The 12,681-nt window shown below is 60.4% G+C and overlaps 1 protein-coding gene across 5 annotated transcripts in view; it reads right to left on the bottom strand.

The window, feature by feature from the left end:
* The window catches only part of NF2 (NF2, moesin-ezrin-radixin like (MERLIN) tumor suppressor), a 56,026-nt gene extending 49,169 nt beyond the window's left edge, over window positions 1-6,857 (bottom strand). For all 5 annotated transcript variants that reach the window (XM_071571801.1, XM_071571799.1, XM_071571802.1 and 2 more), the window contains exon 1: window positions 6,694-6,857. In XM_071571801.1, coding sequence (XP_071427902.1) covers window positions 6,694-6,807 — 114 coding nt within the window. In that variant the 5' untranslated portion in view covers window positions 6,808-6,857. The remainder of the gene's footprint in view (window positions 1-6,693) is intronic.
* Between the last annotated feature and the right edge of the window lie 5,824 nt (window positions 6,858-12,681).

Raw genomic sequence — 12,681 nt, 5'->3', positions numbered from 1 at the left:
GCCTTTTCATTTTGGTGCAGTGACTGGACAGAGCTCAAATCCCAACTCCCATTTGCTGCACCAGCTCCTCCTCAAAAACTCATCCAGGCCCAGATTTCCAAATCCTCGGTGGTTCCTGTTCCTTTGAGCTCAGCTCCACAGCTCCCTGTGCCTGGTGACAAAGGGACAACACTGGGCTGCAGGTGGCCAAAACTGGGTCTGCTCTGCTTACAACAGCTTTACACCCACCCTCCTGCCAGTGGCCCTGGGCTCAAAAACATCCCTGCCAACCTGGATTATCCTCTGCACAGAGAGAGCAGCTTAAGCACTGAAGCAGTGAGAGGGGGCATGTTTAGACCAGCAAATAATCAGCCAGACTTGTCTCTTCTCACTGCTTGAATAGTCCAGCTGCTTCTCCAGGCTGGCTGGAAAGCTTTTCCCTTCGTTTTTAGGACCCAAAGGATAAGGCTGGGAAGCAGCTGGACAGTGAGCTGGGCCCTGATGGAGTGACCATCCCTGCAGGAGACAGACCCAAGATCACAGAGAGATAGAAAGGGCTAAAATAATCACACACCCTTTGGAAAAATCCTGTGGCTCCGACATGGAGAGACACCAACAGGGCTGAGCACCACAAGAGGAATCATAGAATGGATTGGATTGGAAAAGCCCTCCGAGATCATCAAGTCCAACCCTTGGTCCAACTCCAGTCCCTTTACCAGATCATGGCACTCAGTGCCACGGCCAAGCTCAGCTGAAAAACCTCCAGGGATGGGGAATCCACCCCCTCTCTGGGCAGCCCATTCCAATGCCTGAGCACTCTCTCTGCAAAGAACTTTTTTCTGCTCTCCAACTTCAATTTCCCCTGGCAGAGCTTGAGCCCATCGTGCCCCCTTGTCCTATTGCTGAGTGCCTGGGAGAAGAGACCAACCCCCACCTGGCCACAACTTCCCTTCAGGCACTTCCAGACAGTGCTGAGGTCACCTCTGAGCCTCCTCTTCTCCAGGCTGAACACCCCCAGCTCCCTCAGCCTCTCCCCACAGCACTTGTGCTCCAGTCCCTTCTCCAGCCTCGTTGCTCTTCTCTGGCCCAGCTCTGGAAGAAATGGGCAAAGACAAGGCCAAAGGAAAGATGGAAGTGTCCCCCTGTCCACCAGGGAACTTGGCTCTTGGAATGAAAAACTGCACATGGGAGTGTGTGAGACCAACCTGACACCAGCTGCACTCCAATGGCTTGGCTTTAACCACTGAATGAATAAAATCATGGAATGGTTTGGGTTAGAAGGGACATTAAAGCCCATCCAGTCCCACCCCCTGCCATGGGCAGGGACATCTCCCACTGTCCCAGGTTGCTCCAAGCCCTGTCCAGCCTGGCCTGGGACACTCCCAGGGATGGGGCAGCCACAGCTCCTCTGCCCAACCTGTGCCAGGGCCTGCCCACCCTCACAGGGAAGAAGCCTCCATAGGGTTACCCAAGCTGTTCTCAGTAAGGTGAGGCAGCTGGGATTGCTTTAACACAGGGATTTCAGAGCTATGCAAATGTCTATCCTTCCTCCAGATGTTATCAATTAATTAGGTACCAGCTCAAACCTCTGTGATGGAAGCAACAAAAGGAAGATGCTTGCTTTGTGCCTTCAAGATTTCCCCAAACAAATTACAAGTCTTTAAAGTGAAACCCCAACCATGATTATTAATCTCCATTGCCTTGTTGGAAGGATTAAGATTTCATTTCTGGGAATTATTTTAGATTTAGGCTCAATTTGGAGACATCATTTGCCAAGTAAACAGATGCAAAGCAGGTTTAATCCCTTAAAATACACAGCTGGGAATTTCTGCAGGGCAGGATGTAAAAGGAACATGGAAAAAGAAGGGTGTGTCCTGCAGCTCCAGAGGGGTGATGGGATCAGGAATCCTGAGCTGGAAGGGACCACAGGGATCACGGAAGTCCAACTCTTGGCCCTGCACAGGACAACTCAAAGAATGGGAAGTCAGAGGGACAGCTGGGACAGGAGCTGGGGCTCTGCAGTTTGCACTGAGACCTTCAGTCCATCCCTGAGCCAGCCAGCATTCCAGAGGCAGGGATTGGGATGTTCCAGCCTGCTCTCCCTGCGGGCTGGGACTGACTGACCTCACTGGCCCCAGCCTCACTGCTGGGAATCCAGCCTCTGGAAAAGATGGGAAAGAGGGGCAGAACAACACTCCGAGCAAGGCTGGGAGCACATGGAGAAGGTAAGTGGATAGTTGGGGTGGAGGGAGGACAGGGACTTCTGGAAGAGGGCATGACAAGGTGGCACAGCAGGGTGGCAGGAACCAGCCTGCTCCAGCTGGACCACAGCCTCTCCCTCCCGGGGACTGGCAGCCCCAGCCCATGGAGCAGCAACTTCCCACTGCTCCATCCTGCTCCAAACACCCACCCCACCGGTCCTGAGCCTCAACCAAAGCTCCCTGGGGGGCCACTCGATGGGCAAGCTGGGCTGAAGCCAAGGTGTCAGTGTGGATGGGGCAGCACAACATTCCTGCACTCCTTCCTCCTCCTGCTTGGCTGCATTTTCCAGGACTTACTGAGCCAGCTGGATCCTCACAAGTGTAAGGGACCAGACGGGATCCATCCCAGGGTGATGACGGACTGGCAGAGAAGCTCTGGGAGTTGGTCTCTTCTCCCAGGCACTCAGCAATAGGACAAGGGGGCACGATGGGCTCAAGCTCTGCCAGGGGAAATTGAAGTTGGAGAGCAGAAAAACTTCTTTGCAGAGAGAGTGCTCAGGGATTGGAATGGGCTGCCCAGAGAGGGGGTGGATTCCCCATCCCTGGAGGTTTTTCAGCTGAGCTTGGCCGTGGCACTGAGTGCCATGATCTGGTAAAGGGACTGGAGTTGGACCAAGGGTTGGACTTGAGGAGCTTGGATGTCTTTTCCAACCCAATCCATTCTATGATTCTATGGATGTGGCACTGAGTGAGAATCCACCATGTCTTGATCCAACCCCACTGTGATCACCAGCACAGAGGGCCCTGGGCTGGTGATCACAGTGGGGTTGGATCAAGGGTTGGACTTGATGATCTCAGAGGTCTTTTCCAACCCAATCCATTCTATGATTCCATGGGGTTGGAAGCCCGAGGCAGAGAGCAGGTTCCAGCCCAACAGGGACACAAACCCCCAACCAAGAGCAGGACATCAGCCAGAAGTCCAACAAACCAGCAGCTCTCCATCCCTGGGAGCACAAGGTGCCACTCACAGGGCAAAAAAACACACCCCAAGAGCCTCCAAACAGCAAGATTCCCACTGCAGCTCTTCCCACTGATCCTCTGGAGGGTGTGGGAGGCAGGTTTTGCACTCCCAGCCCCCTGCTTGTCCTTCCTGGCCAAGGACACCTCGGACACACAGACACCTGGGCAAAGACAGTGCTGCTCACTGCTCTCCCACCTCACCCAGTAAACCTTGGGATGGGGGTCAGATTCCTTCAGGGGAGAGCACAGAGCTCCCCAGATCCTCGACTCGCCCTTCCTGCTGCCTTCTAGGAGGGCACAAGCTCCATCCCTGGCTCCAGGTCCCACCGTGGGTGTGGGCCAAGCCAAGCCCTTCCCTGGGCCTCCTTCCCGACCCCGGTGCCTTGAGGTGTGTCTGGCCCGGGCTGGGCTCAGGGTGGTTCTGCAGACCCTGCAAAACAAGGAGCTCTCCCAGAGCTGCACAACACGAGGCAAAAACAAGGACAAAAATCCAGCCAGGGAGTTGGAGCACTTGGATAAAACTCACACCTAAAGCTGGGGTGTCCTGTGCTTGGAGAGAGTCCAGAGGAGGCCCCGGGGATGCTCCAGGGCTGGAGTCCCTTTGGAGCCAGGCTGGGAGAGCTGGGGGGTCACCTGGAGAAGAGAAGGCTCCAAGGACACCTGAGAGCCCCTTCCAGGGCCTAACGGGGCTCCAGGAGAGCTGGAGAGGGACTGGGGACAAGGGATGGAGGGACAGGACAAGGGGAATGGCTTCCCACTGCCAGAGGGCAGGGATAGATGGGATGTGGGGAAGGAATTCTTCCAGTTCCTGAAGGGACCTGCAGGAAAGACAGAGAGAGACTGAGAGACTGTTCACAGGAGCCTGGAGTGCCAGGGCAGGGGGAATGGTGTCAAACTGACAGAGTAGGTTTGGATGGGATACTGGGAAGAATTCCTGGCTGGGAAGGTGGGCAGGCCCTGGCACAGGTTGCCCAGGGAAGCTGTGGCTGCCCCATCCCTGGGAGTGTCCAAGGCCAGGTTGGACAGGGCTTGGGAGCACCCTGGGCTGGTGGGAGGTGTCCCTGCCCATGGCAGGGTGTGGCACTGGGTGAATTTTAAGATCCTTCCCCCCCAGACCATTCCAGGATTCTGTGACTCTTTCCCTCCCTCCTGCTGGAGTGCTCTGCTCTGAAGGACAAGGCCTGGATTCCCTGTGCATCCCTCCCGGGCCACACCTGCAGCTCCGGAGCTCCTCCCAGCTGGAAAATCCACGGACAGCAACAAGTTATTTTGGCCGGAACCTCCCCAGAGTCAGCTGAAGATGCTCAAGTTCCACAGCCCAGTCCCACAGGATTTGCTGCCTCAGCCCTGCACAAATCCCTGATCCCAACAGGAAACCACATGGAAAGAAATAATTATTTGCTTTCCATCATCAGTTACTGTTGGCAGCCTCGGGAAAGCAGAGAGAGCAGAGCCAGCAACTCCAGCTCTGCGGGAAGGGGGAAGCTCCCACTGCTGCCCACAGGGAATCCCCAATCCCTGGGAAGGGCAGGAAGTTCTTCAGGGCTGACAACACATTTCCAGAGCAAGGAAATTGGTGCTGACAAACCCTCCTTGGCTGATGGGCACAGGGATTCCATCAGGATTTGGGGCAGAAAAAGGAAATATAAACCACTCACCGAAGAAGATGAAGTGGGGAGAGATGTCTGTGTGTCCAACCCCTCTGGAAAAGCAGCAAGAGAAGAGCAGATTTGGCAGCAACCAGAATGGGAGAACCTTCTGCAAGTCCCAAGGGCCCAAAAAAGGGAAACCATCAGAGAAAAACCAGACCTGAACCTGTCAGAGCTTGGGGAAATGCCAGAATTCCATCCTCGTGTACTGGTGGAGTGCTTGGAATGGGATCTCTGTGGATCCCTCGAGCCTTGGGCACCTCGGGACAGACCCCGGGGCCGGGCTGGGCTGGGCTGGGCTGGGCTGGGCTGGGCTGGCAGCACCAGGCTGGATTGGAAACCAAATAAACCCGGATTAGAACCAAATAAACCCGGATTAGAACCAAATAAACCCGGATTAGAACAAAATAAACCTGGATTAGAAACCAAATAAACCCGGATTAGAAACCAAATAAACCCGGATTAGAAACCAAATAAACCCGGATTAGAACCAAATAAACCCGGATTAGAAACCAAATAAACCCGGATTAGAAACCAAATAAATCCGGATTACAGTGAGAATAACCCTGAATTACTGCCAGGACAAACCCCAGAATTAATCCCAGAATAAGGCTGAGCTGCTCCAGGATAAAGCTGAATTATGATGCAAATACAGCTGAATTTCTCCTGGAATAAAAGTGAATTATTGATAAAATTAACAGCAATTATAACCAAAATAAAGCTGAACTATAACCAGAATAAAGCTCTGTTATTACCAAAGTATAAATCAAATTATAGCCAGAATAATGCCAGATTATACCCATGATGAAGCCAAATTATAACCAGGATAAAGCCAAATTATAACCAGGATAAAGCCACATTATAACCAGGATAAAGCCACATTATAACCAGGATAAAGCCAAATTATGACCTAAATAAATCTGTATTACACCCAAAATTAAACCTGAAATATAATCAGGATAAAGCTGAAATACACCCAGAAAGAAGTCACATTACAACCAAACTAAAGCTGAATTACACCCAGAATAACACTGAATTATAACCAAAATAAAGATGGATTAAACCCCAAAGGAAGCTCGATTATAACCAAACCAAATCTGTATTAAACCCAAAACAAAGCTCAATTATAACACAAACAAAACCGGGTTATAACCAGGATCGAGCTGAGCTGTACCCACAAAGAAGGCAAATTACGACCAAAATACAACTGAATGACCAAAATAAAGATGAAACACACCCAGAATGAGAACACTGAGTAATAACCGAGGCAAACATTAATTACAACCACAGTATAAGCCGAGTTATAACGAAGGTATAAACTGAATTACAACTAAAGTATAAACTGAATTATAACGAAGGTATAAACTGAATTATAATGAAGGTATAAACTGAATTATGACCAAAGTATAAACCGAATTATGACCAAAGTATAAACCGAATTATAACCAAAGTATAAACTGAATTATAACGAAGGTATAAACTGAATTACAACCAAATTATAAACCGAATTATGACCAAAGTATAAACCGAATTATAACCAAAGTATAAATTGAATTACAACCAAAGTATAAACCGAATTATGACCCGAACAATGCCGAGTTACACCCAGAACGAAGCCGAAGCATAATGAAGGTGAAGCCAAATGATCACCAAAGTGAAGCTGAATTACACCCGAACTAAAGCCGAACTAAGGCCGACCCGCAGCCCGGGATAAGCCCGCACTGCCCCACACACAGCGCGGGGCTCGGAGCAGCCCCAGGCCCGGCTCTGCCCCGGGACAGACGGCGCTGGTGCCGGACCCGGCTCTGCGGCCCGGAGGCCCCTCAGGGCCCCGCGGCGCTCACCTCGCAGCTGAACTCCATCTCGGCGTCCATGGTGGCGATGCGCACGGTGAAGGTCTTGGGCTGCTTGCGCTTGAGGGAGCTGAAGCTCATGCGGGAGGCGATGGCCCCGGCCATGGCGGCGAGGGCCGGTCAGCGCCGCGCCGGCGCCATGGCGGCCGCGCCACGCCCCCCCCGCCGCGCCATTGGCTACGCAGAGCAGACCGCCCGCCCCCGCCCGCCGCGCGGCCAATAGAGAGCGCCGAGCCGGAGGGGAGGGAGCGGGAGCGGCTGCGATTGGGTAGAGTGGGTGCCGCTCAAGGGAAGGGGCGGGGCGAGAGGGGCCGGGCCAGAGCGCGGGAGAGCGAGCGATGGGCGGGGAGGGGTCGCCCCCTGGCGGCGGGAGCGGCGAGGGGCGGGGACACGGGACGGGGGACGGGGGGGACATGGGGGACACGGGACAGGGGGACAGGGGGACGGGGGGATAGGGGGGGACATCGGACATGGGACGGGGGAATAGGGGGGACATGGGACATGGGACGGGGGACGGGGGGGACACGGGACATGGGACGGGGGACATGGGACAGGGGGGACATGGGACATGGGACAGGGGGACAGGGGGACGGGGGGGACATGGGACGGGGGGGGACACGGGGGGACATGGGGGGACATGGGACATGGGACGGGGGACATGGGACATGGGGGACATGGGACAGGGGGACAGGGGGACGGGGGGACGGGGGGGACATGGGATAGGGGATGGAGGGAACATGGGACACGGGGGACGGGGGGGGACATGGGGGGACACGGGGGGACATGGGACACGGGGGGACAGGGGGACGGGGGGGACATGGGACAGGGGACGGGGGGGACATGGGACACGGGGGGGCGGGGGGGGACATGGGACAGGGGACGGGGGGGCGGGGGGGACATGAGACATGGGACGGGGGATATGGGACACGGGGGGACATGGGACAGGGGACGGGGCGACATGGGACAGGGGACAGGGGGACACATGGGACAGGGGGACATGGGGCAGGGGAAACATGGGACACGGGGGGACACGGCGGGACATGGGACATGGGACGGGGGGGACAGGGGGGACATGGGACAGGGGACGGGGGACATGGGACATGGGGGACATGGGACAGGGGACGGGGAGGACATGGGACGGGGGACATGGGACAGGAGGGACATGGGACAGGGGCACAGGGGGACGGGGGGGATATGGGACAGGGGGGGACACGGGGGGACACGGGACAGGGGGACGGGGGGACATGGGACACGGGGGGACATGGGACAGGGGGACAGGGGGACGGAGGGGACATGGGACACGGGGGGACACGGGGGGACATGGGACGGGGGGACAGGGGGGACATGGGAGGACATAGGACAGGGGACAGGGGGGACATGGGACGGGGACGGGGGGGACAGGGAGGACGTGGGGGGACAGGGAGGACATGGGGGGACATGGGACAGGGGAACACGGAACGGGGGGACAGGGGACGGGGGGGACACGGGGGGACATGGGACATGGGACATGGGACGGGGGGGACATGGGGAGACATAGGACAGGGGCCGGGGGGACATGGGACAGGGGACATGGGACACGGGGGGACGTGAGGGGACATGGGACAGGGGACACAGGGAACATGGGACACGGGACATGGAACACGGGGGACATGGGGCACGGGGGACATGGGACACGGGATATGGGACACGGGACACGGGACATGGGGGACATGGGACACGGGGGACATGGGACACGGGACATGGGGGACATGGGACACGGGGGACATGGGGCACGGGGGACATGGGGCACGGGGGACATGGGACACGGGACATGGGACACGGGACATGGGGGACATGGGACACGGGGGACATGGGACACGGGACATGGGGGACATGGGACACGGGGGACATGGGGCACGGGGGACATGGGACACGGGACATGGGACACGGGACATGGGGGACATGGGACACGGGGGACATGGGACACGGGACATGGGACACGGGGGACATGGGGCACGGGCGGACATGGGGCACGGGGGACATGGGGCACGGGGGACATGGGACACGGGGGACATGGGGCACGGGGGACATGGGACACGGGGGACATGGGGCACGGGGGACATGGGGCACGGGCGGACATGGGGCACGGGGGACATGGGGCACGGGGGGACATGGGACACGGGGGACATGGGGCACGGGGGACATGGGACACGGGGGACATGGGGCACGGGGGACATGGGGCACGGGCGGACATGGGGCACAGGGGGACATGGGACACGGGGGACATGGGACACGGGACAGGGGACATGGGAGGGACACCGGGTGGACACGGGAGGGACACGAGGGGACACGGGGGGACATGGGTCACGGAGACACTGGGGAAGGCGGGGGACACGGGCCAGGGGACACGGAGGGTGACTGTGGTTCTCGGAGTGTCAGGGGTCCCTGCCGTGTCCGGGGTCCCTGGGGTGTCTGTGATCCATGGGGTGATCGGGGTCCCTGGGGTGTCCGGGGGTGCCGGGAGTGGCCGGGGGTGTTCGGGGGTGCCGGGGGTGTCCGGGGGTGCCAGGGGTCGGTGGGCCAGCAGGGGGTCGGGGGTGTTTGGGGTCCCTGGGGTGTCCGGGGGTGCCGGGAGTGGCCGGGGGTGTTCGGGGGTGCCGGGGGTGTCCGGGGGTATCCGGGGGTGCCGGGAGTGGCCGGGGGTGTCCGGGGGTGCCGGGAGTGGCCGGGGGTGTTCGGGGGTGTCCGGGGGTGCCAGGGGTCGGTGGGCCAGCAGGGGGTCGGGGGTGTTTGGGGTCCCTGGGGTGTCCGGGGGTGTCCGGGGGTGTCTGGGAGTGTTCGGAGTCTCTGGGGTGTCCGAGGGTGTCCGGGGTCCTTGGGACGTCAGGGATTCCGTGGGTGTTCAGGGATCCCTGGAATGTCCGGGTTCCGTGGCTGTCCAGGGTCCGTTGTGTGTCACGGGGCTCTGGGGAGTCCGCTCATGTCCCCGGTGCTGTGACTGTCCCCGGTGTCCTGGGATGTCACCTCTGCCTTGGGGTGTCCCGACTGTCGCGCGTGTCCCCATTGCCCTGGGATATCCCCGATGCCGTGGGGTGTCCCCAATGCCCTGGGATGTCCCCGGTGTCCTGGGGTGTCCCCATTGCCCCGGGGTGTCCCCGATGCCCTGGGGTGTCCCTGATGCCCTGGGGTGTCCCCATTGCCCTGGGGTGTCCCCATTGCCCTGGGGTGTCCCCGATGCCCTGGGGTGTCCCCAGTGCCCTGGGGTGTCCCCGATGCCCTGGGTGTCCCCATTGCCCCGGGGTGTCCCCGATGCCCTGGGGTGTCCCCGGAGCCATGGGGTGTCCCTGATGCCGTGGGGTGTCCCCAGTGCCTGGGGTGTCCCCGGTGTCACGGGTGCGGACCCTGCCCCGGGGTGTCCCCGGTGCCGTGGGTGTCCCCGCAGGTTCCCTGGATGCCACGGGGTTGCCCCCCGGGTGGGTGTCCCGGCCGGGTCCCGGGGGGCTGTGCCGGGGTGCCCGGGTGGTCCTGGGGGGACCCGCGTGTCTGAGCTCGTGGGTGGGGGCAGAGACTGGGACCAGTGCCCGGGGCGGGCGGGGACACGGGGCGGGACCGGGACCGGGACACAGAACTGGGAGTGGGACCAGTGCGGGATAACGGGACGGGACTGGGACCAGTCCGGGAACACGGAACGGGATCGGCGCCGAGACAAGGAACGGGACTGGGAGCGGAACCAGCTGCGGTAACGGAACTGAGAGCGGGGACTGGGACCGGCACTGGGATAATGGGAGGAGGACTGGGACCAGCATCAGGACAAGCGAACGGGACTGGGACCCGGGTCGGCGTGGGAATGACCAGTTTGGACTGGGATGAGCAGGAGGGGACGGGACAGAAACTGGGACCAGCTCGGAGTTACTGCGACGGGAACTGGGACGAGCACGAGGAAACGGGACGGGACTAGGACCAGTTCCGAATTACTGGGATGAGAATGACACCAGTACGGGGCTAATGGAACAGGGATTGGGATGAACCGGTTCAATGAGACTGGGAAGGAAACTGGGACTGTCACGGGAATAATGGGACAGGAACTGGGACCTACTCATGATTACTGGGACGGAAACTGGGACCAGCACGGGGGAACGGAACGGCCCTGAACCTGGCAGGAGCCGGAGAGGGAAGGGAGCAGCGGGAGCCGAGAAGCCCCCCCGACCCTCCCAGGGGGGACCCCAGGCGGCCGAGAGCGGCCCCCGCCCCCGCAGCGGGAAGAACGGGGCCTCTGTCCCCGCGGGGACAATGGGGACATTGACGGGGCCCCCCGCCCCCCGCTGCCCCCGCAGGACCCCCCATGGCAGAAAGCGACGACCCTCCAAACCCGACCCGCGCCCCCGCCGGCCCCCGCGGCCCTGGCACCCAGGTGGGCACGGGGCGGGGAGAGCAGGGGGGCTTAGGGGGTCTGTGGGGGGTTATGGGGAGCCATGAGGGGCTATGGGGCACCCAAGGGATCTCGGGAAGTGGAGACCCATGGGGAGCTATGGGGGGGGCAAGGGGAGGTATAAGGGACCCAAGGGAGGTCGGGGAGGGGGTTGTGAGGGGGCATGGGGAACACTGGGAGGGGTTCTGGGGTAGCCCAGGGCTCCATAAGGACCTGTGGGACACAAGGAGGGAGCCCTGGCGAGCTGGTGGGGGGAGCATTGTGGGGTGTACAAGTGAAGTGGAGTAGGTGGGCTGGAAGGGACCCTGCCAGCCACAGGGGCTGTAGGGGGTGCTGGAAGGCCCCTCCTTCAATCCCCACACCGAATGACGCCCCTGCCCAGCCCTGCCGGCCCGTGCCGAGGGTCCACGCCTTTGGGAAGGGGGGACAGGCGCTGCGGAGGGACCCCCGCACGCCCCCCGCCATGCAGGGCTGGCTGCACAAGCAGGTGAGCTGTGGGGTGGGAGGGTCAGAGGGTTTGGAGGGGTCTGAGGTGGGGGATCAGAGAGGGCTTGGGGGGATCTGGGGCAGTTCGGGGTGCTGGGTGGGTTGTGGGCTTGGGGGGTGGTGGAGGGTGTACAGGGGTCTGCAGTGGGAGGGTATGGGGGGTGTTTGAGTGCCATGGGATTTGGGGGGTCCTGGAGAGTCGGGGGCTCCTGGGGTTGGGTCTGGGGTGTTGAGGGGGGCTGGGGTGTTGAGGGGGGGGGTGGAGGGGTTATGGAGTTTGGGGGGTCTGGGATGCCAGGGAAATCAGGAGGGGTTGGGGGGGCTGGGACAGCAGAGAGCCCCGAGGGGGTGATGGACTGAGGGGACTCAGCCCCTGTCCCCACCTCCCCCAGGACAGCTCGGGGCTGCGGCTCTGGAAGCGCCGCTGGTTTGTGCTGGTGGATCTCTGCCTCTACTACTACCGGGGTGAGGGGCGGCCGGGGGTCGTGGAGGGGGGGACACCCTCGGGACATGGGGTCCTGGGGGTGAAGGGGAGCTTGGGGGACCTCGGGTACCTGGGGGAGGAGTGGGGGGGGTAGCGATCCGGGGGGATCCCTGGAGCATCAGGGATTACCGGGAGACATCAAGATTCTGGGGTGATTGGGGGCCCCTGGGGGCTCAGGGATCCCAGGGGGACTGGTGGTCCCTGGGGACTTGGAGTTCCCTGGAGGGATCAGGGTTCCAGGGGTGCTGCGGGGGGGCAGGGGATTAGGGGTCCCTGGGGGTTTGGAGATCCCTGGAGTGGTCAGGGATCCCAGTGGGATCAGGGATCCTCAGAGCATTTTGGATCCCCGGAGGACTGGGGGTCCCTGAAGCTTTTGATGTTTCTGGGGGTGCAGGGGTCCCCGGGGACAGGAGGTCCCTGGGCCATTTGAGGGTCTCTGGGTGGGACAGGGATCCTGGCAGGATCAGGGCTCCCTGGGGGTCCCTGGGGCATCGGGGGGTCCCTGGGTGGGACACGGATCCTGGCAGGATCAGGGCTCCCTGGGGGTCCCTGGGGAACTGGGGGTCTCTGGGTGGGACAGGGATCCTGGCAGGATCAGGGC

Source organism: Pithys albifrons, chromosome 17, assembly GCF_047495875.1.
Source record: "Pithys albifrons albifrons isolate INPA30051 chromosome 17, PitAlb_v1, whole genome shotgun sequence".
Taxonomy (NCBI): domain Eukaryota; kingdom Metazoa; phylum Chordata; class Aves; order Passeriformes; family Thamnophilidae; genus Pithys; species Pithys albifrons.
This window is presented reverse-complemented; position numbering and strand designations above follow the sequence as displayed.